The 27099-nt window shown below is 47.1% G+C and overlaps 2 protein-coding genes and 1 non-coding gene across 10 annotated transcripts in view; 1 reads left to right on the top strand and 2 right to left on the bottom strand.

Annotated features, from left to right (window-relative positions):
- GRHL2 (grainyhead like transcription factor 2) overlaps positions 1 to 3800 on the top strand; it is a 175059-nt gene extending 171259 nt beyond the window's left edge. For all 6 annotated transcript variants that reach the window (XM_057736476.1, XM_057736481.1, XM_057736477.1 and 3 more), the window contains 2 exons: positions 828 to 892; positions 3018 to 3800. In XM_057736476.1, coding sequence (XP_057592459.1) covers positions 828 to 892; positions 3018 to 3132 — 180 coding nt within the window. In that variant the 3' untranslated portion in view covers positions 3133 to 3800. The remainder of the gene's footprint in view (positions 1 to 827; positions 893 to 3017) is intronic.
- Positions 71 to 176, bottom strand: LOC130854680 (U6 spliceosomal RNA). The gene has a single exon (XR_009054126.1). It is a non-coding gene; the product is annotated as a U6 spliceosomal RNA (small nuclear RNA).
- A 5079-nt stretch (positions 3801 to 8879) lies between the features above and the next one.
- Positions 8880 to 27099, bottom strand: part of NCALD (neurocalcin delta) — a 340760-nt gene continuing 322540 nt past the window's right edge. For all 3 annotated transcript variants that reach the window (XM_057734911.1, XM_057734909.1, XM_057734910.1), the window contains 3 exons: positions 24444 to 24840; positions 13957 to 14062; positions 8880 to 11548 (listed from right to left, as the gene is read on the bottom strand). In XM_057734911.1, the coding sequence (XP_057590894.1) occupies positions 11451 to 11548; positions 13957 to 14062; positions 24444 to 24821 (582 nt within the window). In that variant the 5' untranslated portion in view covers positions 24822 to 24840 and the 3' untranslated portion in view covers positions 8880 to 11450. The remainder of the gene's footprint in view (positions 11549 to 13956; positions 14063 to 24443; positions 24841 to 27099) is intronic.

Genomic DNA, 27099 nt, shown 5'->3' on the forward strand with positions numbered 1-27099 from the left:
TGGTAACCATAAGTTTGTTTTCTATGTCTGTTTGAGTCTGTCTGTTTTGTAAATAAATTCATTTGTATTAAAGAATACGGGCTGATTCACGAACTTGCATGTCATCCACGTGCAGGGCCGTGTTCATCTTCTCTGTATTGCTCCAGTGTTAGCATATGTGCTGCCAAAGGGAGCATGTTAGTCTTTTTTTTTAAATGTGGAGGTATTCTTTCTAACTTAGGGAAGTTAGTTGCACGTCTGCCATTTGGGTTCGAAGACTGTTTCCCAGTGTATTGTTTGTCTGCCCTCAGCTTTTTGGGTGGTTTCGGCTATACCGGTATTTTTAATTGTGTGCCGCTCTATCAACATTTTGGCCTTTTTACTTCAGGTTTCAGATCTTGCTTGGGAAGATCTTCCTTCCTTAAAGATGATATCTATACAAAGAATTGATTCATGGTTTCTTCTTGCATGGTTTCATCTTTCACGTGTAAATCTTTGGTGATATTTATTTTGATGTAAGGAGTAGAGAAGGGCTCTAACTTGTTAATATTTTTCTGTATGACTGCCTATTTAATCTAACAGTGGGATTATAGTTCATCTTTTTCTGACTGACCTGAAATGATACCTTCATCATAGATTAGATTCTCATGTGGGTGAATCTTTTGTTGACTGATTTATGGTTTGTCCAAAGGGAGGGCCTTGCAAATGAGCCTTTTTGAGCGTTTGACTGATGAGTGAAGGCCACTGGAACCCAGGCGCATCTCCGGGACAGTGAAGTTGGAACTTTCTCTCCTGCCTCTGCGTGGCTTGCCTTCCATGCTCACCTGCCTTCTTGTTATTGGTTGCAGATATCTGAGAAATACGGGCTGCCCGTGGAGAAGATAACAAAGCTTTACAAGAAGAGCAAAAAAGGGTAAGAAAGAAACTGAACTTAAATTGATTTCCCAGTCAGATAGGTCTACACAGTGCCTCTCAAAAAGCAAGATGGTGCCCGTCTTTTGTTAGTTCTGTTGTCTGTTTTTTATAAAAACTGTGTGTTATCCTTCCAAAGGAGTGCTAAGCAGCTTACACATGCCATGCATTTTGAAGACCTTTAATGAGAGAGAGTGGGAGGTGAGAGTGTATTGTCATGACGTCAGCTGAGATGCCCCCTCCAATGATAGGATTAGTGGGGTCTGGAAGTGGTGAGAGTGGCCCTGGGGAGAGTGGCAGTGTCGCCCTTCTGCAGACAGCAGAGTTCATAGGGAATCGCGTGCTGCTCTTGGGGCTGGTTTCAGGGCAGCATAGTAGGAACACAAAGAATACAGGGCGTAGGGGATTCTTCTGAGGTCATTATTAACAAAACGATCGAAATGATTACTGGACCTGCTTGTTCTCCGTGTTAAGAACAACAGCTGTCATTTATCTGGTGTTCAGTAGGTTCTGGGTCCCCTGCTAAGTGCTTTATGTGCATTTTCTTTGCTCCGCACCACTCAGTGAGGTAGATTCTCATTCATACTTCACTGCTGGGGAAGCCAAGTCAGATGGAGGCTAAGCAACTTGCCCAAAGTCTCGTGTTCAGTTGGTGAAATGAAGATTTAGCCCAGGTCCGTGGGCCCCCGAGCCCCAGTGTTTAGCTTGCACATTCTGCAGTCTGCTGCCTCCAGCCCTCCCGAGGCCTCCTGTATATGAGGCTCTAAGCTTCGTAGCCACGGAGCTGGATTTAGTGCCCGGAGAGGGTCTCCATTAGAGTTAGCTTCTGGAGCTATTTTCTTACAAAAAGCAGAAAACAGGTCTTTAAGTGCTTCTCTGGGCCTCTTTCATAAAGGAGGTTGATTATCTGGGATACTCAGGCTTTCTGAGTGATGGGGTCTCTCAGTTAATTTGGAGTCAAGCGGGAAACCCTTTCCACGTGAGCCCTGGTTGAAAAGCTCACTAGAATGCATGTTGCAGTTCTTTCCAAAGTCCGTGCGAGAGGCTGAGTGTATTCCTTTGATGGTGAGCTTTGAGTGGTGTCTCGAGGTCTCATGCTGAGCAGAAGCCCTGGGTGCTGATGCACACGCCGATGGCAACATTTCACGTCCACTGAGCCCTGCCTCGGGCCAGGGGCTAGATACTTTAATCCTAACAACAGCCCTCTAAAGCAGGATTGTTATTCTTATTTTTGCGGAAGGATAAACTGAGGCTCTGAAAGGCTAAACAACTTGCCTGATGACACATAGCTGTAAAATGACAGAGTCAGTTCTCAAACCAAGATCTGTCTGACTTCAAAGAAGGGAATTGGCTCAAGGGCTTCTAGATCATGGATGGGCCCTGGAAGTCGTTGGTTTTCTTAAAACTAAACCTAACACAGATGCTTAACCAAGGAGTAGCTCACATGTGGTTAAGTATGAACTTCAGAGTGAGGCAAAGCTAGTTCCAAAACCTAGCTCAGCCGTGAACCAGCCGAGGGAACGTGGGGACACGATCTCACTTTGCTGAACTCAGGTTTCTCATTTGTAACGTGGTGATGATTGCACCTGCCTTCAAGGTTGACCTGAGGACTGAACACAACGTCTCCAAAACACTGGAACATCCCACATGCTTGAGGAAGGGTAGTTGCAGCTTTTGTTTATCTTCCTCTTCTCCTAAGTGTGGAGTACTTTTGTAAAATGCATTTTCCAGAGGCAGTATGGTTTAATGAAAACAGTTTTGGGACCTAACTCTTTAGGTCCTGGCCCTGTCAGTGGCTAACTCTGTGATCTCAGGCTCTGTTAACTTCTGGGCTGCAGTTTACCAATCTAGAAAGCAAAAGGTTTGGGTTGAATGATCTCTGAAATCCTGTTTCATAAGGAGTTAGTTTTGAGAACTCGAGGTTTTGCTTTCCTCAGACTGGTTTCTGGGGAAAGAAATACAGCGAGGACCTCTCTCCCTGCCTGTCTCCTCTCCCCTGCACCCCCAGCCCCCTTCCTGGCCGCCCTTGCAAAAGAATGGCTGAGGGGTCCCCTGCCTGGAGCCTGCCCTTGCGCCGAGCACCTTGGTCACAGCATCTTTGTCCCCCCCCACCCCCACCCCGGCAGCATCCTGGTGAACATGGACGACAACATCATTGAACACTACTCCAATGAGGACACCTTCATCCTCGACATGCAGAGCATGGTGGAAGGCTTCAAGATCACGCTCATGGAAATCTGAGCCCTGCTCTGGGCAGCAGCCCTCAGGGCCCTCCTCCCCGGGGGAGCCCGAGGCCCCGGCCCCAGGGCCCACAGACCCACCTCACCCATCTCACAACTGCTGTTACACGACTGCGCTGGGGAGGGTGGGGCGAGGCCCACAGCCCTGGGTTCGGTCGAGCGTTTGGCCCACCTGCCGGCTCCTGCTGTGGAGCAGGAGCCAAAGCCCGAGCCCCTCGGGAAAGGGCCTTGCGCCTGTCACATCCTTATTTATTGTCCACCTTTTTCCGGAGCCTGGGGCCCAGGCCCGCCAGGACTCTGCAGGTCAGTGCTGGCTCCAGGTGACACCGTTCCAGAGCCCTCCCCTTGATCCATTCATCCCAGAGAGCCTGAGGAGGCTCACCCCTGCCATCTCACCTCCCCACGTCTTCTCAGTGGACGGACAGAACAAGCCGTTTCCTTCGTCAGGGGTGGGGGGAGAGGTGGACGCCCCTTCCTGGTTAGAAACCTTCAGGCTGCTCTGGGGAAGCTCATCTTGCTGATACGCAGCTGATTCCCAGCAAGTGGCCACCAGGCCATGTACAGGAAGACCTGCAGCCACTGTGTAATTAGTAAATAACCTAGAAGGTGTGCCTGGCTCTCATGTACATAGTGTTTATAATATGGCAATAATATATTTTACCTGTGGTATGTGGGCATGTTTACTGCCGCTGGCCTGGGGGAGGCACATACCTGGAGACTCCACTTTCTCCAAGAGGTTTCTGCCACTGTGCTCTTCAGGAGATGCGCTGGGTGAGGGTAGCAGCCCTTGGGGTGCTGGGCGACTGTGGTAGGTGCCAAGATGTGACTCCCATAGGTGCACGCATGCACGTGCACACGGGGCCTCTGTCCCTGTTGCAGAGGGAGCCCCATTCTCCCTCCACGGGCGCTACCTGCCCCGGAGGCCATGGAGTTTATCTCATGGCGATGCGCTTTACCTGACTCTCCCTCCAAGCTGTCTCGTGGGCAACGTCAGGTTGTCTGAGGCCCCAGCTCCTCCAGCTTTGGTGTTGGTACTGCCTGAATTTTCTGGAGAGACTACGGGGGAGATTGCCACCAGGGCCCCGTCTCTGGGCCCGCGGCAGAGCTCCTTGGCTGTCATGAGGATCCTGGCCACTGTGCAGTGCCTCACAGTTTACAAGCACATCCTTCATCTCAAGTGGCCCCCTTAAAGCCCAACTGCAGTCCCAACAGCTCAGCTCTGGGTCTGCAGGCCAGGGCTGCCTCCCGGGGCTCGGCCAGCATGGGAGAGACCGGGCTCAGCTGCCTCTGCTCCCGCCTGCTGGATGTGGAGTGCCCCCAGAGCCCGGGCTCTTCTGAAACCAGCGTCCAGAGGAAGACGGAGCGAGAAGGTTTGTCCTCCTGCTGGGGGCCCTGGCAGATGAAGAGGAGAAGAAACGCTTCCCCAGACAATCACAATGTTGTGAACCGTCCAGGCCACGGTTCTCTTTGAGGGGACAGGCATGTGGTCTGGGGGTTTGTGTTCACCCTTGTGGGCTGAAGCACTAGCTTTTTAGTAGCCAGACACACCCTCCACCCAAGGTCCTGGATCTAGGACAGGTTCTGTGTAAGGACCCAGATTTGTTTGTAAAGCACTTTGATGCCTTCCCGGGGGGCTTTCTCTCCAAGGGCCCCCTGCCCTCCCACCCCACCTGCCCCTGAGGCCCAGAGCAGGACGGAAGGGCTGCTTCTAGTCCAGCTGCTTGTCCTGGAGGCTGCAGAGGATCTGAATGGAATGGATGGCAGGTGCTGTGCCTAGGGAGATCTCTGGGTGTTGGGCAGGGTGGGGGGCACCTTTCTGTGTCTTCTGTACATGTCACCCCTCTCTGTGGTGCCAAAGGTTACATCCTGGATTGAGCTCTGCTCCAATCTGTCCCCTCCTCCTCCACTCTGTGACTGTCATGCCCTGGGCCAGCATCTTGGGGACCCTCCTGGGTACTAATGGGGCATAGCGCTGGAAATACATGACAGATGACGCGCCTCCCATGCTCCTTGCCTGAGGGCTGGTTTCAGACACGCTTGGCAGACATAATGGCGAATGCTTTTGGGCCGGGGCCAGGACTCCAGGGTAGGAAAAAGAAAATCTTTGGCAGTCTGACACAGGTTACCTAGCCTTCTCTTTCCAGCCTCTGTGGAAAAAATGCTGATCCTGCCCTAGGCGGAAGATGAATCAGAGAGGCTTTTGCCTTTGTCCCAGGTCCCTGGGCAATCACTGTGGTGACCACTGCCAGAGCAAAGCATGTGAGGTCAGTGCCAGCAAAGGATGGTGCAGCGTGTCCCCTCATCTGACCTGTCCCCATCTCACCACGTCCGCGCTGCTCTCGCGGGGTGCCCACAGCTTGGCTTCGATGTGGCCATCACTATGTGTGTGAGCAGAGCGTCAGTGAGTGAAGTGGTCCAAGAAAAAACATTCCAGAGCGGTAGGAAAACTTGCCTCCTCTTCTTTTTTTGCCCCTTAATAAATAAGCTTAAAAAAAAATCCATGTAAGATGAGGGGTATGTGAAACAAGTGTTTTTCTTATACTTACCGAAACTGCTTACGGGTGTTTGGAAATTGGGTCCAACAGAAAAATGCAGTCCGATGTCATCTTGGAATTGGATCCTAAAAGACTAAGGCACGTCCCAGCCGAGAAACTTAAGAAGCATGAACGGAATCAAAAATTTATTTTCCTTCTTATTTAAAATTATGAAAATGCAACAGAAGCAGAGGGTTTGTGCCAAATTCTATGAACAGCCCTTTCTTAAACACACGCAAGGGAGATTGCTAGATGGACAATTTGCTCTCATGTTTAAAAAAAAAAAAGGCAAATGTAACTTAATAGTTTTGTAAATGGGAGAGGGGGGATCTATAAACTATAAATACAGTTATTTTATTTTTTGTACATTTTTAAGAAGAAAAAATAAATATTCATAACGTAAGCGTAAGCTGGAGAGTCTGGTGTTTTCCGTGAGGTGGGTGTTGGGGCTCTTTGCCTGATTGGAAAGGAGCCTCATGTGAGTTGGGAAGGTTCTAGGCTCCCCTTGGGCACCTCAGGTCCTGGGCTCCAACAGAGCAGGCGTTTCCTCTTCTGGTTGCTTTGTTGTGCCCACCCCCCAAGGTTAAATGAGACGAGGGCTAAAGACATCACGAGGCCTTCAGTGTGACCATGACAGGCCACCAGGGCAGGGAGTAGGCTCTGTCCGTCTGTCTTTGCCTTCCTCACTCCCAGCTCCCTCACCCCCACTTAAATTATAAGAGCGTTCCCATCCCTTAGCTCTCCGCACCCAGCTCTACACAGAGGTTAAACCCACGTGGCTGAAACGCCCGTCTCATCGTGACACTCTCTTGCCCTGGAACCCACAGCCTCGCTAGTATCTGTCGGCTCAAATCACCGTATTTCTCTGTGTTGCCCCCGTGACTGCCCACCAGCTGACCCACCCCCACTCCTTCAGCCATCCGCCACGATTAGCTCCCCAGAGCCTCTCTGTTCCAAGCAAGTAGCGCTCTATGTTTTTCCACATCTCCCCTTCTCTCTGGCCATGTCCACCGCGTTCAAATCTTGGCTACACGTTCGCCTTGGGAAAGCTTTCTCTGACCAACTTTGAGCCTGTTGGCCTTCTCAGCAGCCTGTGTGCCTGGACCCATGGGCAGCGAAGAGGAGGTCAGGAGAAGCGCTTGTTGAGGAGGCTGCTGGAGACATTGTGGGGTTAGAAGTGGGCCAAAGGCCTCTTTGCCACGATCCATGTTCCACAGTCTCAGGAGGAGGTCTGAAGTATTCCCCACAGGCCCGAGGCGGTCCGGCCGGGCATGTGCTGGCCTCGGCATCTCCCCCGAGGCAGTGCTCCCTGGACTCACGGCAGCTGTGGTCCTGCTGTGAACCTTGCTCCCCATGTGTGCCACCCTGCCCCCACCTCCCTGTACTGGGACTCTGAGTAGGTGTCGATGACCAACTGTCAGGGCCGCAGGGTCCAGTACCAGCTCTTGCCTTCATCGCGATGCCAATTCAGCTCAGTTACCATGGACCAGGCACTGTGCCCGGTGCTGGGGACCAAGAGGCAGATTAGACACAGTCCATCCTCAGAGGCTTCGATGTGCCACGTGATAACAGCCTGGCATCATCAGCACCAGAATAGGGGTTCACTCTGGGAGAGTCAGGGCTCAGCAATCACCCCAGTCCTAAGGCATATAATCCCCTCTTACCTAGGCTTTCACAATGTGATGCGGGGTCACCAAACACTAACCTCACTTCGGGAAGGCTGCCAACTCGAGTGTCTGAGCCCCTGTATCTGAGGGTCAATGGCACGTTAACACCCAGGGCAGCAGGTGCCCAGGATCTGAGTCCTGGACACATGGTCATCATTCAAGTGTAGAGAAACCTGTTTGAAATGAATATACTGTTGGTTAGACCCTTGGCATCTTTTCACTCGGCAGCAATCTTTCTGTTTTAGGTGGATTTAACTGATACTCTATTGCCTTGGAAAACACAGGGCTCAATGTTCTTTCTCTTGTTTCTTCAGCAACCTTAAAAAACAGAAAGTTTCAGGAGAGTGAAAGCATACTCCAGACAAAGAGAGGCCTGCATGAAGTATCTCCATTTCTTCCAAAGAAAGCTCTGTGATCTCCCTTTGCCTTGACTGAGAGAACAGGCAGATTCCGCCTCACCTGGCCTGTGTCCCCCATACCTGAACCAGGCTGTCAGGGGGTCCAGAGTTGAGTTGGGGTATTGGTACAGTACCCTGAAGATAGGAGCCTCAGGCTTGAAAATTTGCTGGAAATTAACAGGTTCACCTCCACCAGGTGTGCAAGTGAAGTCTCCTGATCAGGTTGGAGGGTCCCAGTCGCCTTCTCACCATCACTGCCACGAATAACAGGACATTACTCATGCTCCGTTCTCATGGGCATCAGGGTCATTGCTGGTCCATAGAGAGAAACTGGGAGGTACAAAAAGACTCCCCTGCAGGCCAACTCAGCTTCTACGTGAGGTCTGGGTGGCCCATGAGACACCCACTATAGCCCACATTCTGCCCCCTGTTCCTACATTCATGGCCTCTGTGCTGGAGGCAGGGCCAATGACAGCAACAGCAAACACCTTGACCTGAACTGGCTTTGAGGCCGTGGGCTCTGTATCATCTCATCTTTTCTACTGACTCTTTTTCAGACGGAGAGGCCCAGAGAGGGGAGAGAAGGATGTTAATTTTCCACTGAAGAAGTTGCCTCAGTTTCTCCTTCCATTGCACCTAAGGTTGAGACTAGAGTTTACAGCTTCAGTTGTGAGGAAGGAGAGGAGGCGAGAAGAAAGCGAAGGCCATGAGTGGAGGGAAGTAAGTTAGCCCAGAGGCAGACCAAGGATGCTTTTGGACAGGGCTTTGGGCCCAGCAGACCCTCTTATGCCCCCTCTCACAAACCCTGCTTCCTTGTGCCTCTAGAGCAGAAAACATACCCAAGAGGGGGCCAACACAGCATCCGGGCCGTCACTCAGGCACAGATTCAGCTGGAGCAGTAGTTTAGGCATGGAAACCTCATGTCCCAGACAATCATATTAAATAATCAACATTCTTGAATGCCAAGCTAGAGCAACCCAAAGTCAACTGATGTAGGACCCGCTCCATAGGAAGGGATTCATAAGTATATATATTATGAAATTCACTTGTGGAAAGTGCCCCTGGGGTGTACCCACGGGATAGGACCGCACCCTCAGCACCCCTTCCCCATCCTAAACAAGGGTATGAACAGCCGACCACTCTGTATCATCCTTCAAGTCATAAGCCACTTTATTCCAGTCCCTTGACCATCACAGGCTGGCCTGATTTCAGACAGAACAGACTCCATTTCCAGAGGTCCTCAACACAGCAATGACAATGAACGGCCCAGCTCAGGAATGACATAAGCCTTTAGGCATTCAGCCTTCTGGGTGCTGCCGAGTCCCTTGGCCACACTCGAGTGCGCTGGATCAGACATACAAAGGCCTTCCTGGGAAGGAGGAGAATGAGGAAAACAACCCTCAAGAAAATACAGACAGGGTCAGTGGCAGGCCAGGACAAGGACTATTTTCCGTCCACCCCGGGTGGGCGTGTTGGCGTTCATTAGCTCTCGTCTGCTCTGTTTTCTTTTGTTAACATCTAGAGACGCTCTCCCCTGCTTTTCACTCCAGCTCTAGGTTCTAGGGAACAGAGTGGGTCTGGATGAGTAAGATGTCATGACCGAGGACAGAGCCCAGGCGGGCTTTCCCAAACATTACCTGACCCCACCATGTATGGAGAACTAAAGGAGGAATTAGGTCTTTGATCAAGAGCGGGAGAAAGTGGGATACAGTTCCTGAACATCACCTATAGAGGTGCCGGCTCCCCTCGCCACTCTGCACATCATGTCTTAGGTTAATTCCCTCGTTTTTAAAACCAGATTTTACCACTTGGCCAATGGAGGAACTCAGTCTCACCGTAAAGAACCACGATAAAAAAACGACAGAGGAAGATGAAGGTTATTTTACTGAGTCCAGGTCTCAGAATAACACCCTGCGAAGCTGGTTCGTTTTGGTCAACCATACAAATTTGGATTTTTACTATCAGTTAAAATGGAATCGAGTAACACACAGGAATCTGGAGGTTAGAATGGGCTCAGCATCATTTTCTTCATGGTTATAAATTGATCTTCCTGTGGTTCATGCTCTACAGGAAGTAGGTTGGCCGCAGCCAAGGGGACCTCTCTGCCTTCTCCCAGGGTAGGATCTCTCCGTCTACATCCTTGGGTGCTTGGACTTCCCCATGCCTGCTGCTTGTGGAAATATGCCTCACCCGTGACCAGCAAATTTTACTGTTACCTTTCAATTCAGATGAGGATGTATGAGGTCATCAGACCAAACAGCGACTCAAATTTATGTTGTCACTTCTGGAAATAGAAGTTTGCATTCAGGGAACATGGTGATGAAAAATGCTTTTGGATTCCCCATGGTGGGTCTTGTAAATCACAGACACACGGGCCTATGCCTTCTTCAAGATGAACCAGATGATTGCCCAACCTCTGGCTCTTTTAAGGGCCACTGGGGGCATGGAAAAGTCCATATTCCAGCTATGGCTTCCTAACCGTTGGGCAGTCCCAACAATTTGTGCTATTTAGGGTGGGGGTGGGGAACACCTACAGAATATTGTCTGCTCAGGAAAGCACCACACCTCTGATCTAGGACTATCAACGAGCTGCTGTGCTGGGTGGGCAAACCCACGTCTCTAATAAATATGAACCTTCTGGTGCTCCAATTGACACATCCCACTCAAACCTGCCCCACTTCTATTCCCTAGGCACTACCACTGGAAAAGCATTCAAAATTAAGGTTGGGCCCTGGTCATGGTTACTTTGTACTTTTCTGGAATATATAAAATATACCTGTTGATTGGTGCATTTGTGCAAAGACAGATATGACTTTAAAACAAGACATAGACATTCATTATAGCTGGCTTACTTCACAATAAGCTACTAAAAACAGTCTTCTGTAATAAGATTGTATTAGTGCCCACTAAACATGCATTTCATTTAAACAAGGCAAAACACTTAATTTGGTCTGCAATACCCAATATTTTATATACAGCAATCTTTTTTTTTTTAAAACCACAATAGGCAACAAGATGGGTCTGGTTTTGAAATATGTTACCATTTGTGTTTAATTTCCAAAGAAACTCAGCTCAACTAGTGTAAACCTGGAAAGAAACAGCTGAGCCATCTTTTTCCTCTCCTCTATGAATTTTCCTTGAAATGTTCACAGCTTAGAAACTACAGCCTGCTGGGGAAGAGGGTGGGGTGGGCCTCCGGGGGGATCCCCCAGGTCCCTTAACAGCCTGGCCCCAGAGGATTCCTGGTCCCTGGGGAGTCCAGCAACTGGTGGCATTACCCCTTGGGCATGTGTGACTCCAGACCCAGGAGGGGAGTTTTGTTTTTCAAACAGATCCCTTGAGCTTGCAATAGAATCACCGGACTGGATTGCTTTCCCTTCTCTTGCCTCCCCTAGTCTTCAGTTTTGGAACACGGACTTTCGAATCAAAGGAAAAATAATAATAATAACGACGAAAAATCGTCAGAACAATGAACACACAAAGTCTGTGCGTGACAGCACGGTCCATGCTCTCCACAAGCGCGGGGGTTCGAGACATTCCCACGAAGCGTCCACGACAAAAGAAGCTGCAGGCGGCACGGAGGGAGGTGCATCCGACCACACGGGGAACAGCATCACCGTCAATATCGTTTGGCAAAAAAAAAGATTTTTTTTTTTTTTTTGTTAAAAAGAAAAATCCAAAGGGAACACAAGCAGCTCTACAATTGGTGGGGCGCCGGACTCAGAACTGGCCGGCGCTGCTGGGGTCGCACTGCAGGAGGCGCACTATGGACGGGTCGCTCTTGGCCCCTCGGATGAACTCTTCCAGGGAGAGTTTTCCTAGAAAGCAAGAGGCGCGCTGAGCCGTGGCCCGTGGCAGCCGCCGGCTCACCTTTTCCCGGGGTCTCCCGCGCCGTGAGGCCCACCTTCGCTCCCAGTTTCCGATCTGAGGCCCAGGGAGGGCAGGGGCTCGTTCCGCATCGCACAGCGCAGCACGCGGCTTCCTGAGAGCTCACTGTGTGCCCGGCCCTGGCGGGGGTGCAGGGCCTGGGGGGTGGGGGGATGAGATGGTCCCCACGTGGCCCCTGCCCTCGTGGCCCTTCCAGCTGCAGGCGCCCTGCAGGGACTCAGTGTCTGGGGAACGCTCGCACCTTTCAGAGAGTGAGCTGGGCTCCTGCAGCACCCAGGCTGTTCTGACCGCGTTGCGGGGCCCTCTGGGCTCCTTTGGGTCACTCAGGTACACCTAGGTTTGCGTATGGGCAGAGGGCCCCGAACAGACTTGGGGTGGGGGAGGGCCCCTTCTTTTGGACAAGGTGTGAGGACACCTGCCCTTCCATCCGAGGTAAGGGGAATAGAGGGGTATGTGCTGGAAGCAGAGAGGTGCCCCCCAGGTCCCTCCTGTTAATCAGGGCACTTTCCTCCTACCCTGATGGGCTGGAGGAGGGAGACTGGTTGCCTGGGATTCCACTCCTACTTGATGTCCTTTTCCTTCCTGCCTAGGCTAGAGTATTATTAAATTTCCTTCTAGAAGTTTCCTCCATCATACTGTTGGTGGGGAGGCAAATCTTCTCCCCCATTCCTGGGGGGCAGAGCAAACCCTGCATTCAGCCCCGCTAACTTGCTGGGGGCCCAGACTTTTCAAGTCCGTGACCAGCGGTTAGATGCAAAGAGCTTCTCCAAGAGGAATCTAATAGTAGGACAGTCTAGATGGGGCCTCTGCTCTGGCGGCCCGCCTTGGGGTCCAGGAGCCCTGATCCGAAGCCCAATCTCCTGGTTGGGTGGAGTCTGACCCCTTGCAGACAAAGTCCTTTCCAGTAAGGCTTACACTCCACTTCCCCCCCCCTCCCTTTTTTTTTTAAACCCAAGGCTTTCCCTTAGGTAAGCACAGGGTTTTTAGCAACGAGATGCATTTGGGGAATGCTGACCTAATCAGGCGTCTCTGGCCCCACTGTGGCCAAGACCCAGCACAGAGGCTCTCATCTCTCACAGGGAGGGTTTGATCCTGCCATGTCTGGATTCCCATTCTTTAGCCCTAAAGAGGAGGCCGGGCCTCGGGCAGGACACAAGCCCACCTGTGCTCCCCTGGAGTGTCAGCAAAATGTGCAGTTTAATGTCAGTGAGTTTATTATTCTATTAAAAGAATCCCATTTGTTTAGTCTTTGCAAAACAAACTATTTGCTGTGAATCAAGGCACATAAAGAAACAAGATGTCATGGGATGTAATGGCACTTTTGTGGAGAAACAAAGCAAACAGATTGGCCTGTGCCCTGTAAACCCAGATTCTCAGGCAGCTGGTGCCCCAGAGGGCATAGCAATAGAAATTGAGGCTTGCTCTGCAACAGAGCCTTCCGTTAGGGGTATGTGAGTGTATTTGCTAATCAATGACAAGAACTGCTGGGGACGCCAAGCAGAACAGGCAAGCTGGAAATAACAGCAAGAGCTATAGATGACTCAGGGCTTATTATGGACCAGGCTCTGTATCAGCACTTTAAAGTCAGGTATTAACTTCTAACCAGGGTTGCCAGATTTAAATAAAATACAGGATGCCCAGTTAACTTTCAATTTCAAATAAACAACACTTTTGTTTTAGTATGTCCCAAATATTGCATTGGGCATACTTATACTAAAAAATCATTTGTTATTTATCTAAAAATTAAATCTAATTGTGCCTCCTGTATTCTGTCTGGCAATCCAATATCTAAGATCCACTGTTCTTGAGTTTGAAATCCATCTATCCTCTCACTTTGGTTTGCTTTGCATCCCTTTGTTGGGTTTGAATTGTGGGTGGCTCCCTCAGGGTGGAATCTGCTGGCAACCTAATCCCCCCGATAGCTGAGGGGCCCCACTTGGCTCCAGGAAACCCAACACCATGAAGCATGCACAGGAAACCCCAGCAAACCCAAGGCTGGGAAGAAAGCTAGGAGGATCTGAGTGGATACCAAGCCCCTCCCCAGTTTCTGATTAGCTGGCCTCCAGGATCCAGCCTATTAGAACCACTCAAGTCTACTTCCGTTCCCCACCCCCACCCCCCCCACCCCACCCCCCCCACCCCCCCCACCCCACCCCACCCCCCCCCCCACCGGCAGGGAGCATGCAGGATGAGCCACTTTCACAAAGGGCCTTGAGCCAGGTCCTTATGGCCAATGTCTTGTCCTCAAGTGGAATTTCTCTGCCTGGATGTCCCAGGCCCTCCAATAGCCCTCTTTCTGAGCAAAGCAAAGCAAAGCAAAGCAGCCAAGGCCTCCTACCATCTCTATTGGTGTCCATCTGGCGGAAGATCTTTTCTGTCCTCTTCTCTGGGGTTGACTCATCTTCAGGCATTTTCATTACAGAGGAAACCATCTTATAGATTGCCTGGGGACAGAAGAAGCATGGTGTGAGACAGAAACATGGTTTGGTTTTGCACACAATGGCCCTATTATTAAACCTCCCAAATACAGGGGTGAAGGGAATGCCTCCCATTCACACTGAGAGCCAGCTTTGTTCCTGCCCATCTGTTGTTGTAGAAGATAGACGTGTAGTTGCTGGTGAGAGCAGCCAAGCTAGCAGAGCTTGTCCGGTGGTAAGAACCTTCAGGAGTAACAACCGGCAGGAAGATCCACTAGGCCCCCCACGTCTCTAACTTTAATGTGCATTTCAGGAGTTGTAGAGCTGATGTGGGAGGGCCATTTAAGGACAAGTAATAAGTTTACTTTTTGCTAGAAGTCTTAAGGATGCTGTGTAATCAACCTCTGGCGCTGTGCTGTTCCTCCCCCAAGTCCTTCTGGCCTCAGGAAGTCCCATAGTAGAAAGTAGAACCCACGGGTCTGGAACACTTCTTGGGACTCTCAGTCTCTCAGAGTTGAGGTTCATGAAGTTCTCCTTCCTGGGATTCTGAAGGGAAGTCAACTGTATAATAATCTAGATATTATCCTCTTAATACTCTGATTGAACAAATGAATGAAAGACCAAGCAAACAGATGAATGTGTGTTCAAAAGCAAGGCCCTCACCCCCAACAGAACGTCTTCAAGAGTAGTCTTTAGCTGTCAGGCTAAAAGAATAGGGATGGGGCAGAGAAATGAGGATAGGTTAGTACAAAACAAACAAAAAACCTATAAATGAAAGCAAAACAAAAATGAAAAAAATCAGGATTCTCTTATATGAGGATATTTGCAAATAAGGCTCCTGGAATTGGGCAAGAGATGCAATGTCTGAGTATATTGAGGGGTTGAGGAGGAAGTGAGGGCACCTTTAAGAGGCTCACATTTCCAAATGGCTCTTTCATAGCACTCAGACTAGATTGTTTTTCTTTTTCTTTTTGTTTTTTTGTTTTTTTAATGTGTATCAGTTCACAGAAGGGGATTAGTGGATTATTCACAAAACCAGGACTGTGGTATGGGTGGTACTACAACAGTGAGAAAAGAGAGGAGGTGACAAGTCCCAGGGGTGCCAAGAGTACGTAAGTGGGTGACAGCCAGCAAAACCTCAGTGGGGAATTGTCTGTCCCTTTGCCCCTCTCTCATGGCCTCAACAAGCCAACATTGATTGTATTAGACTTGAGACTGCACAGGGCAGGGAGAGAAAAGACACAACCCCAGACAGCAATCTGAAACAAATCGTGGCTTTTATTAGCTCCAGCCCCACCTCCCCCTCCAAATTTAATGGGATTAAACCATGAAGAGGCCAGGCTACTTCCCTACTTTATTTTTAGCAATGTCAATGAGAGGCCCAGCAGGAACATCCTGTTTTTAATTAAACTTGAAGAGCCCTACTCTTGTCTCTGGGTAAATACAAAGCTATGGGACACCCAGAAGCCCAGCTCTGGCTCTGCCCTAGGCAGTCTCAGGCCAGTGCCACTTGTGGCCAGGGGCCTTACCAGCTTCCTCTTTACATACATATATAATATATATATTGGCATATATGTATATGGCATATATAACATATATACATTATATGATTTATATAGAGTATATATATGATTTATATATATGTGTGATTTTTTTTTTCTTTTTCCCTCTGAATGAACCACCTCTTGGAATGGTGGAAAGGAAGGACTCATGTCTGAACTGATAAGCGTTGTGGGATTAACTGAGAGCAGGCACAATTCCAAGAGCTAAAGTTCACTCTTCTTTCTGAAGGAAACAGGACTGACTTTTCATCAGAAGACGTAGGGTCTTCCAAAAGGACACCCAAGGCCCCATGACAACCCACCAAGGGCAAAAGAAGTTAAGCAGTATAGGGTTGTTCTTAGATTATGGATAAAGAACAGCATCCTGCTTAGAAAAGGAATGGAGGGTAGAGAGAGGCCATGAGGATCTTTCTTAGAAACACCCTTAAAATGGCATCAGTATCTATGTATCTAGAACAGGATAAGCACTTTCTTGCTTACAGCTAGAAGAATATAGTAAGTCAGTAACTTCCATAACATTCTACCAAAGTGTTGTAGATGCTTTCACAGGCGGGGAGAGGATGAGGGGAGAATTAAGGCCTTACCCCTTTTTTCAACCAAAGCAGCTCCATTGTTATATTAGTTTTCACATAAGATTTTACTTGAAACTCATTATTGACCAGCCCCACTGCCCCCACTCTTGTTTGTTTGTTTCTTGGTAAACAGTCCTACCAACTATAATCAAGCCAAAGACATCTTTAAGACCTCTCTACCATCTGTCTCCATATGCAGGCAGTCAACTACACGTATCACATCTGCCTCCTTAATATTTTTGTGAATTTATTATTCTTGCCTATTCCTCCTGTGACTGTCTTATTTCAAGTCAGTGGTGGTACCCATCATTTTTAGATCTGGGCAATTACTGTTTGTTTCAATCTTATATAAAGTGCTCTGCACAGGCTGCTTCAAATAGCCCCTTCCAAAGGTCCCGTTTGCTGTCCTAAAAAGACATTCTGGAGCTGCTTTGTCTCAGGACTTCACATTTTGGGGGGGAGGGGGGCAATACTGAGTTTATTTTTGGAATGTTTGACTGTGAGATACTGGTGCAATGTCTTAGTGGAGATGTCTATTTACAGCTGGACATAGTAGAGGTGAAGATGTAAAAGTACTCTGTTTCTTCATCCATAAAATGGGGCCAATAAGGTTATTGTGAGGATGAAGTGAGATAATGCACATGTACCAGGTCTAATGTCCTGCAAAAACTTATGTACACCCAGAACCTGTGAATGTGACCTTATTTGGAAACAGGGTCTTTGCAGATGTAATCAAGTTAAAATGAGATCATACTGGATTAGGGCGGGCCCTAATCCAATGATGTGTCCTCATGAGAAGAAGGTAATTTGTACACAGACACACAGGGAAAATGTCATGTGATGATGGGAGAGATGCAGCCCCAAAACACCAAGGATCTCCAGGCACCACTGGAGGCTAGGAGAGAGGCACGGAGAAGATGCCCCCCAGAAGTCTCTGGAAGGAACCAACCTTGCCCTTGGTTTTGGATTTCTGGCCTCTGGAACTGTGATAGAATAGAATTTTGTTGTTTGAAACTGCCCAGTTTGTGGTAATTTGTTACAGTAACCCCAGGAAACTAGTACAGTGTGGAAAACACTTAACACTGGGCCTGGCCCATAACAAGCACGGAGAAGATGAGACCTCCCAGAAGGAATGAAAGGAAAGGAGGCCTGAGGTTGGAACTCTGCTTGGGAATATCCTTGTTTAGGGACTGGGAGAAGGAAGAGGAGTCCACAAAGGAGACCTGGAGGGCAAAGCCGAGAGGGGGGGCCTTTGGGGAGCAGGCACGCCCTCGGGTTGCCAGATGCGTCACGTCAACTCTTAAACCATAATGTGGCTGTCGCCATAAGACTATTCTCCTAAATAAGAAAGGGACAGCCAAATATAACTGATCAACACTCAGCTCAGTTCTTAGAGAAACTCACTAGCCTGGGCAATTGCTTTAAAGAATTGTCTCCAAGAAAGAAATCAAAGTTGCATTCCAGAGTAACACCTGTGGTCCACACTCATAATGGAGAATGAGGCAGGAAGCGGAAGCTGAATTCCCAGGGGCCCCATCAAGATGGACTAGACGGTCTCACCACCGCACCCCCTCCCCCCCCCTTTTTTTTCACAATCAGAAGAGCATAGTGTTTCAGGTCTCCAAGGCACATATTAAAAGTGACATAGTGTCTATGACACCAATTTAGAAAGATCTTTGGGGGAAAAAAAATGCCATTCAGGAAGTGGTTCTAGAAAGAATGTAACCAAGTCTTTCTGGTCCTGATCTTTATCTGTCATAGCACAAATACTCACAAGCTGGTGGTCTGAACTGGCCACAGTTGGTGCTCTTGAGACCAGGTCAAGTTAATTTGTGAGTCTGTTTGGGTGTCTGTGGACAGCAAACCTTAGCATGGCTGACACCACAATCTCCCTTCCTCTTCATCAGGTTGCTGTACAGATACATAGGCCTTATTCTGATGAGTGAATCAGGAAAAAAAAAATTCCCATATTGCTAAAACAAACAAACAAAAATGCAGTCTTCTGTGATGGGCTGCTGGTATAAGCCCAACCTCCTTCCTTTAGTTTTCATTCATTCAAAAGGTGTGAAAATGTAGACTAAGGGTGTTATGAAGTTCACTCTGCCTTCATCAAAAGTGCCAATTAACCTTGAATCACAACTAGGAAAGAGAGTCTGATTCTAAGACAACACGTATTTGAGCACCAAGTATTTTCAAAGCAATTACTACCATCCAAAGAATGAATATGCTAATTAGAAATTACTCTAACCTGGTCAGTAAAGCGAGCTCCCTGAGAACTGCTAAGAGTAACACTGTGTTAGCCTATATATTCCTTTTGGAAAGTCTCTAGCTGGGCCCTGAGAACAAATCCAGACAGGCCGTGCCCCAGCAGTCCCAATGCATGAAGTGCACCTATAGGCTCAGGGTGGCAGCTCAGACTTGGGGAATTCCTGGGGCCAACCACATTCTCTCCTGGAAAGGTGATGCTTTCTGTTACTTAAATCGCAGAGCAGCCCAGAAGTTTTATTCCCCATTCGACTGGTGTTTGGTAGGAAAAACAACAGCTGCAGAAACCTGGGAACCCCTGAAGTCATCTGTGCAAGAATATTTCTTATGTGAATTCCACCAACTGGAGGCTTATTTGGGTCACTTCCCTTTGTTTTGTGAACATACATTTTATGACAAGGTAGACTTAAAACTTAATGGAAGACTCTATTACCTTGTCCTTTGAATGGGAAATGACCTCCCTTTACTTTGCAGGGAAACATCCTGTCCAGCTCTGGAAACTTGTCAGCATTTACTGAGTGATACCCCATGAGAGGCACTGTTCTAGGTGCTCTACTTGTAATGGCTATTTAACCCTTACGATTACTCTTGAGGCAGGTGCTATGATTAGTTCCAGTTCACGAATCATGAGAACAATGTACAGAAAGGTTCAATAACTTACTCGAGGAAGAGAAGGAAAGATTGAAAAAGGAGAGTGGCAAGGTGAGATTGACCTGCTTTGCCCAAGACACCCACTCTCACGTGCCAATTCTTGCCTTGGCTCCCTCTTCAGCTTTGTTTTGGATACAGGTGATCAAGTTTTGTCTAAAACTGTGATTTGCATTCAATCATAAGAGTAAAGCAACACAGCTTATGTACTCCTACCCAATGACAGTCCTGTAGTTAAAACGTGTTCTTTAAAGGGTCCTAGTTACTTTCTGAGACCAGGAGGGGGTCTGTTTCACTCCCTGTTCTTCCTGAATTCTCCCCCAGGAGGGCTGCGGTCCTGCTGATGGACCCCTGAGTTCATGTTCCCTCACCCCCAAGATCCAGAGAGCATCTGAGCATTTGTGATTCAATCCGCAACGCCACTCATGTGCTCACTGGCCCCTTCTTCAGATACAGCCTGTGCTGGGCTGGGTGTGGGTGTTCAGACTTGCCTGTGGCTGGGCTCAGGGACAGAGAACTGTGCGGGGCAAGAAGGATGTTCCTTCTTGCAGCAGTGGGCTGACACTAGGCACCCACCCCCCACCCCACCCCCACCCCCCAGGAGGGGATCTGCTCTCGCAGGGGGACACGTCACAAGTGTGATCTGGCTGAAGACTCATGAGAGATGGTTTTGATGCAATAATAAAATATTGGGCCTAAATCATGTTCCCAAGTTTGTCACTTAAAAAAACAAACACATGAATGTGCAAATGTTTGTGTAAGACTCTAAAAATAAATCTGCATATGGTTTTGCTTTTTCACCCAGATGTTGATATAGCACAAAATTACTTTTTTGCAAAAGGAGCATAACTGCATTTGGACATACAACGTGACTGAATAATGGCCCCCTAAAGATGTGCACGTCCTAACCCTGAAACCTGTGAACATGTTACCTTACACAGTGAAAGGGACTTGCAGATGTGATGATGTTACAGATCTTGAGCTGGGAGGGACGATCCTGAATTATCTGGGTGGTCCCGGTGTACTCAGAGGTGTTTATGAGTAGAAGGGAGAAGCAGAAAGAGATACCTAGAGGAATGGCAGCGTGAGAAGAGCTCGATCCACTGCTGCTGGCTTTGAAGATGGGTGTGAAGGGCTGCAAGCCAAGGAATGCTCCAGAAAGTAGGAAAGGCACAGAAGCAGACTTTCCCCTAAAACCTCCGGAAGGAATGCAAGCTGTGGACACCTTGGTTTTAGCCCAGTGAAACCAATTTCAAACTTCCGACTTCCAGAACTGTAAGATATTCAATGTGTGTGGTTTTAAGCCACTACGTTTACGGCTCTTTGTTGCAGCAGCAAGAGGAAACCAATATGGGGTATTTCAGTGTTAATTACAGAGTCCGCGATAGAATCCTTCCTACCAATGCCAGGAAAAACAAAAGGATTCCAGTCTGTTACCACCAAAAGTATTCTGTGGATACCAAAATTAAACCATAGGAAGCAACCTTAGGGAAGAAAAACTAGAAAATTTATGGAGTCTGACCCTCCATTCATTGACAAGCCTCATAAACTTGTTTGGACCCCAATCTTCACCCTGACCAGTTATTAGTGTTTGTAGGTGAACACCATGAATTTGCATTTTACATTAAATGGCTTGAATTTCTGAGTCTTGGAGGGACAGAAGTTCAGCCAAGAATGTACGTGCTGAACTTACAAGCAAGAATTTATTTCAAGCTGCAGTTTCACTCACTTTAACAAATAGAGCCTCAATTTGGGTACAATTCTGCTGGCCCACACAGCTTGCCTCCATCTCATCACGTTCTAACAGACATCTTCCCAGACACCTAAAGGACAGTGACGCCTCTGAAGCAATTGCAGCATCTGCAGGTAAGCGTACTCCTAAATGGTGTGGACCAGCTAGAACCCAATGATGAGAATCCCCACAAAGGCACACAGCTTCTTGGGACAGTGACAAGGCCTGGGGTGTGGACTTTCCAAGAAGAGGGGGTGGTGAAAGGAAAAGAGATGGGGAGTTTAGTAATATCCTACTAAATTCATCCAGAATCACTGAAAACTGGGGATTAGCATAAGAATAAGACAGAATACATGAATTGTCAGTTTGCAGAGTAGCAGAATAGAATAAAATAGCCCTTCATAGGAAAATGGTTCTAAATTTAATTGAATCTCACTGACAATTTGGAAGGTGCCTCAGGGTGCTACAAGATTTCCTCTCTACAGTCATGAATATTAATCATCACAGTGTGTTACTGTAGAAAACAATTTAGGAAATTTGAGCCTTCCATTTGCAGGCTGCTTAAGAACCCTGAATAAGTAAGCTTTATCAAGGAATCTGATTCCACTTATGACCTGCAAATTTACCGTGGGCCTGTGAGTGTACAGAGCTATTTTATAGTAAAGAAAGTACCTTGTTGGGGGGAATGCTCCTTCATTTTTGTGATGGCTTTTCACTTTCCGTACTGAACACGGAATAAGTCAGCTAAGGCTCAGCAAGTGCCCACCAAAACCTTCTGCATCTTCTCTGCAACGTTCCACTCTCCCTTGCAAAGTGGATTCCACAGCACAGGGAGAGTGTCTGCTTTCCTCCCTATACCGTTTATTCCCAGTGCCATCTACTTAGTAGGTGTTTAACCACAGGTGCGGAAGGAGGGTGTGAATGATGCTTGATTTCCATAAACCCACATAATATGGATGGTCCTCCCTGCCTGGGGAGCTACATCCTCACTACTGAAGGGAGGCAGGGAACAAGGGTGGCGCACCGCACTCCCAGATAAAAAGGAGAGACAAAAGAAAGCTAATTAAAATGAAAAACCACTTTTTAAATTTAAAGTTTTGTTTAATTAGCAAAGATTCAGAACAATTGGAGAGGTGAAAAGACAGGGGGCACCCTTCACTCCCTTCAGGGGTACGTTTGGAAAAACAATTTGGCAGACTGTCTCAAGAGCCTTAGAAAGAAATGCTCTAGAAAAATGGTATAGATGATCTTATGTGCAAAGCAGAAATAGAGACACAGATGTAGAGAACAAATGTTTGGATGCCAAGGGGGAAAGGGGTGGGGTGGGAGGAACTGGGAGATTGGGATTGACACATACACTATTGATACTATGCATAAAATAGACAACTGATGGGAACATACTGTATAGCAGAGGGAACTCTACTTAATGCACTGTGGTGCCTCAAATGGGAGGGAAGTCCAAAAGGGAGGGGATATATGCATGTGTATGCCTGATTCATTTTGCTGTGCAATGGAAGCTAACACAACCCTGTAAAACAGCTATACGCCAATAAAAATTAATTAAAAAAAAAAAGAAATGCTCATTCCCTTTGGCCCAGTAACTGCACTTCTGGGAATCCATTCTTAGAAAATAATCCTAAATATAGAAAAAGCTTCATGCACAAGAATTATGTATTTGTTATTTCATTTTAAAAGTTATAGCATTATGTATTATAATAACAAAGAGTGGAAACAATCTAAACATCCAATACTAAGGGAAAATTAGGTAAATTATGATATACTGCATGACTATCATGCAGCCATTAAAATATCTTTATTGAAAGTTTCAGTAGCATGAGAAATGCTTGTGTTATTATGTTAGGTGAAAATGGCAAGGTACAAAATTTCACATGCATTATGAAATCAATTAGATATTTTTAAATGCACGGAAATAGGACCAGGAGGATTATATTATTAATAGAAAATTATTAGCAATGATTCCTTCTGTGGGTAAAGTGGGATTATGGAGAACTTTTTATTATCTTTTCTTCTATACGCCCCATATTTTTATGATAGACATTATATTTTTCATGTATTTATCCTCAGGGAAGGGGAGAAATTATTTTTGTTTAAGATCCTTGTCTCGGGGGGATTCATTCACCACAACTTATTCAGATAGTTAGTGTTCTGGGTTAAGGAAAAGCCGCTGGGGGCCCGAGCAGAAAGAAGGAGCTGGCAGATCTGGTAGAGCTCATTTGGGTTCCTGCCCCGGCATCCCTGCGATGTGTGTAGCCGTCACTCTAACTGCCCCTGGGATTCAGTCCCACCGGCCTCAGCCACAGGCTCAACAGCAGGTGAGCCATGTTGCTCTCTTTCGTCCTTAGTTCCTGTAGCCGGGTTTTTTCTGTGGCTCCTTGAAAGCAGGTATCACACGCCCGCCACCCTCGTCCTCCCCAGTAGCAGAGTTCTTTTTGTCTCCTGTCTCCTTGTGTTATACACTCTCCCACCCTTCCAGCACCCCACTAGGTCCCCAGGGGCAGAAGCTCTCCCTCTGAACCCAGATGTCCGGGGATGAGCGTTGGCCTCTGAGAGGAGCCCTCCAGGAAGCCAAATGCCCACTTTCTTGGACCTGCTGTTTGCTGCCAGATGCTTCCCTTTGTGTCCCACTCGCCTGCCAGGACGGTGAGTGCCTGCCGGTCCTCCCTGGGGCTGTCCGCCCACCTGGGCCTTCTCACTGCCGCTGAGGCTCTCCTGACCCTCCCCCAAGCTGCATCTCAGTCTCCTGAGGTTGAAGTCTGGGCCCACCCACTGCTGCCGAAGCTGTCATTGCCATGACTATAGCTGCTTATGCCCGTCTCCCCTCCCCCAAATCTGCTGGGATCCCACAGGAAAACGTGGCCAACACTAGAGCCCCTTTTCCTGTTCTGTTTAGGAAATTGACTCTGGGTGAGTGATTTGGGGAAATAAAATGGAGTACCTCCTATTAAAAGGACAGAGGCTTTGATTCTGCACTGTTTGTATCTCTGATGAGACAGAAGCTGGACTAGAGATCCCTACTTTTATTCAAGTGTGATGATGAGCTTTCTGGCACTGTGCTAATTAGCACTGAACATGGAGAGTCAGTCTAATCTTAAAACAATCCCACAGCAGTGGGCACTGCTGGTAGTTCCATTTTACAGATAAGGACACTGAGGCTCACTTGGGTTAAAGTCACAGAGGTAATGACTGAAAAAGGCAGGATTTGAACCCAGGTCAGAGTTCGATCACTAAACATCACTCCAGGCTCTAGGCCCAGGCAGGTCACTGCCATGAGTGGATGGAGTGGCCACAGTGAGCACGACCAGCTGAAGAATGCATGTGCCTCTGTAGGGGGAGTCACCACAAAGCCCCAGGTGACCTATTCCAGGCAAGAATGTGGGCCCAGTGTTGCCAGAGCTCCTGAGTTCCCAAGGGATGCTAACCAACCTGCATTTTTATGTGTACTCTCCCTGTTCTGTATATGAGTTCCACATTTTCAAAGACACTGGCTAGGTCAGATCAGTGCCAGGTGAAACACCAGTTTGCAGTCTCTCCACTAAGCTCTACTATGAACTTTCCAGTTCTTACTGTAACCCGTGCTCTTCTCTCTGTAAAGGGCAAGGGCTATGTACCTGCACGATCTCAAGCATTTCTGCCTTGCTGATGTAGCCATTTCCGTCCAGGTCATACATGCTGAAGGCCCATTTCAGCTTCTGCTCCAGCTTCCCCCTCGACGTTACACTCAGGGCTATGATAAATTCTCTAAAGTCTATTGTCCCATCTCCATTGGCATCAAAGGTGCGGAAGACGTGCTCTGCAAATTTGGAAGCATCCCCATAAGGGAAAAAGTTCCCGTAAATTTTCTTAAACTCCTCCATTGACAAATGTCCACTGGGGCAGTCTCTCAAGAAGCCTTTATACCATTCCTGGATCTCGTGCTCCGTAAAGTCTGTGCTTTCCAGCAAGTCCTGCATGACCTCTGGGCGCAGCTTGCTGTTCTGTTTCCCCATCTTGACAGCAAGAATTCAGCTGCAGATAGAAAAAAATACAGTATATATAGCTTTTTAAACCTGCTCTTTAGAGGCACATTTTATAATTTATGATTGTTCCTTTGGGAAAAAAGAAATAAACTGTTAGTCCAATAACATTGTCTAGTGTTTTCCAACATTGTGGTCAGCCAAAGAATGTGGAAATATGGGAAGGCAGAAGACGCAGAGCAGAACTATCACTGACCAGAAAACTGATATTTGTTTTACACAGAGCCAACCTAAAAACAGATTTATAATGAGAGAGAGAGAGAATTAATTGGTTACTTACTTCTGCCTTATCTATTTGCAAGAGGTTGACCCTGGCTTTAAAAAGACTGGGATTCTAACACCCAATCCAAGTATTAGCAGGGAGAATTAAAGGAAAGGAACAAAGAGAGAGAACAAAAGATAATTTAGCATGTTTCAGAGTATTTGAAAATAAAGTGCTTAGGTACCTTCTGAATATTATAAATGCAGACATGAGTAAAGACAATAGAAACCCATCTAATTCCATTAAATGCTACCAAGCTTGGTCAGTTATTTAAATCCACAAAGTCAAATCACTGTCAACATTGGGTTTAGATGGTAAAGATGATGTTTCACAAAGTTGTTTATGTCCTATGATTGTGGCTTGTGCAATTGGCAAATTTTCCTTTTGAAAATATAAATAACTTCATATTTTCTTATCATAATAGTAGCACATCCACAGTAAAATAGTAAAACAATACAAAGTGTTGCATAAAGACAAAGTCAGCATCATTTCAAATGTTAACACTTCAGAGATAACAACCACCTGCATTTTGGTATGTGTCCTTCTAGATTTTTCGTATGCACCTGCATCTAAATATGCTATTAATATATGTTTTAATACATTTACATTTCAAAAAACTTACTTATTTTAAAACTTAATATAACGTGGGGAATAAAGGCAACTTTTATTAGATCGGAAAACACTGTGTAATTATCATCTTTCCATTCACAGCTAGTCAACATTAACCTAGTGCCATATACCAGGCATGTTTCTAGCACTGTGGATGCAAAGAGTAAGATGTGTCCCTTCCTCCTTAAGGGGCACTCAGTTGCATATGCATGTGGGTGGTGGTGGCAGTGAGAGGACAACACAATAAACAGTCAAAATGTGGTATCGGGGAATGTACATGGTGCAGTGAGAGTACACAGAAAGGACACTTAAGCCCGAAGGGGACATGGGTGCTATCAGGGAAGCCTTCCTGGAGGGGGTGATATCTGAGCTTAGCTCCCCTGTCCAAAGTCTTACAATTTAAGCATGGTTAAGATAAATCCCTTCTAATAAAGGGGCTCTGCACTTTTATTTTACATTCTTCTTGTATTGGAAACTTTTAGAATATATGAAAGATAACACATCCCCATTTTAATAATGATTCTCAGTTCCTTTGAGACTTTCACTTTGTTGTGTTTGTTTAGGTCTGCCTCCCTCCCACTGCAGAGTGAGCATCTTGAGACGGAGTCTTGTTGAGGTTACTTTATCTCTCTAGGGCCCACCACAAATAACATTGGGTGAATTAATGAATGAAGAAATGACTGATTGATAATTACAACATGGAAATATGGAATAATCTAGGAAAAGGAGTCTTTCTGCCCCAGAGATGAAGCCCTGGCTTTCATGTTATTTGAGACACTAAAGCTATTTGGTAGTTAAGACTTGGTTTAGGGATCTCTTTTCCCCCTGCTCATTTTATTGACATATAATTGACACAGAGCATTGTATAAGTTTAAGGCATACGACATAAGACCTGATATATGTATGTACTGGGAAATGGTCACCACAATAAGTCTAGTTAACATCCATCATCTCACATAGTTACAAAATATTTTTCTTCTGATAAGAACTTTTAAGATCTACTCTCTTAGCAACTTTCAAATATACAACACAGTATTGTTAACTATAGTCACCCTGCTGTACACTGCATCCCCAGAACTTATACTGTAACTGCTGGAAGTTTGTACTTGTTGACCACCTTCACTCAAATCCTGCCCCCCCCACCCCCGCCCTTGGGATCTCTTAAACTGAATTGCCTGTGTACCTGTCTGTTGCCCCCACTAAAAATAAATTCCTTGAGGTCAGGGTTTGCGTCTCACACTGTTCAAATTTCTTTCATTATATCCACAGTTCAGGAAATGACAAGCAATCCTTATTAATTAATTAATTAACTAATCCAAGTTTATTGCTTTTGTTTCCTGAGTTCTGCACTGAAGGCAGAACTGGCCCCACTCCGGCTCT

The sequence above is a fragment of the Hippopotamus amphibius genome, chromosome 5 (assembly GCF_030028045.1).
Source record: "Hippopotamus amphibius kiboko isolate mHipAmp2 chromosome 5, mHipAmp2.hap2, whole genome shotgun sequence".
Lineage (NCBI taxonomy): Eukaryota > Metazoa > Chordata > Mammalia > Artiodactyla > Hippopotamidae > Hippopotamus > Hippopotamus amphibius.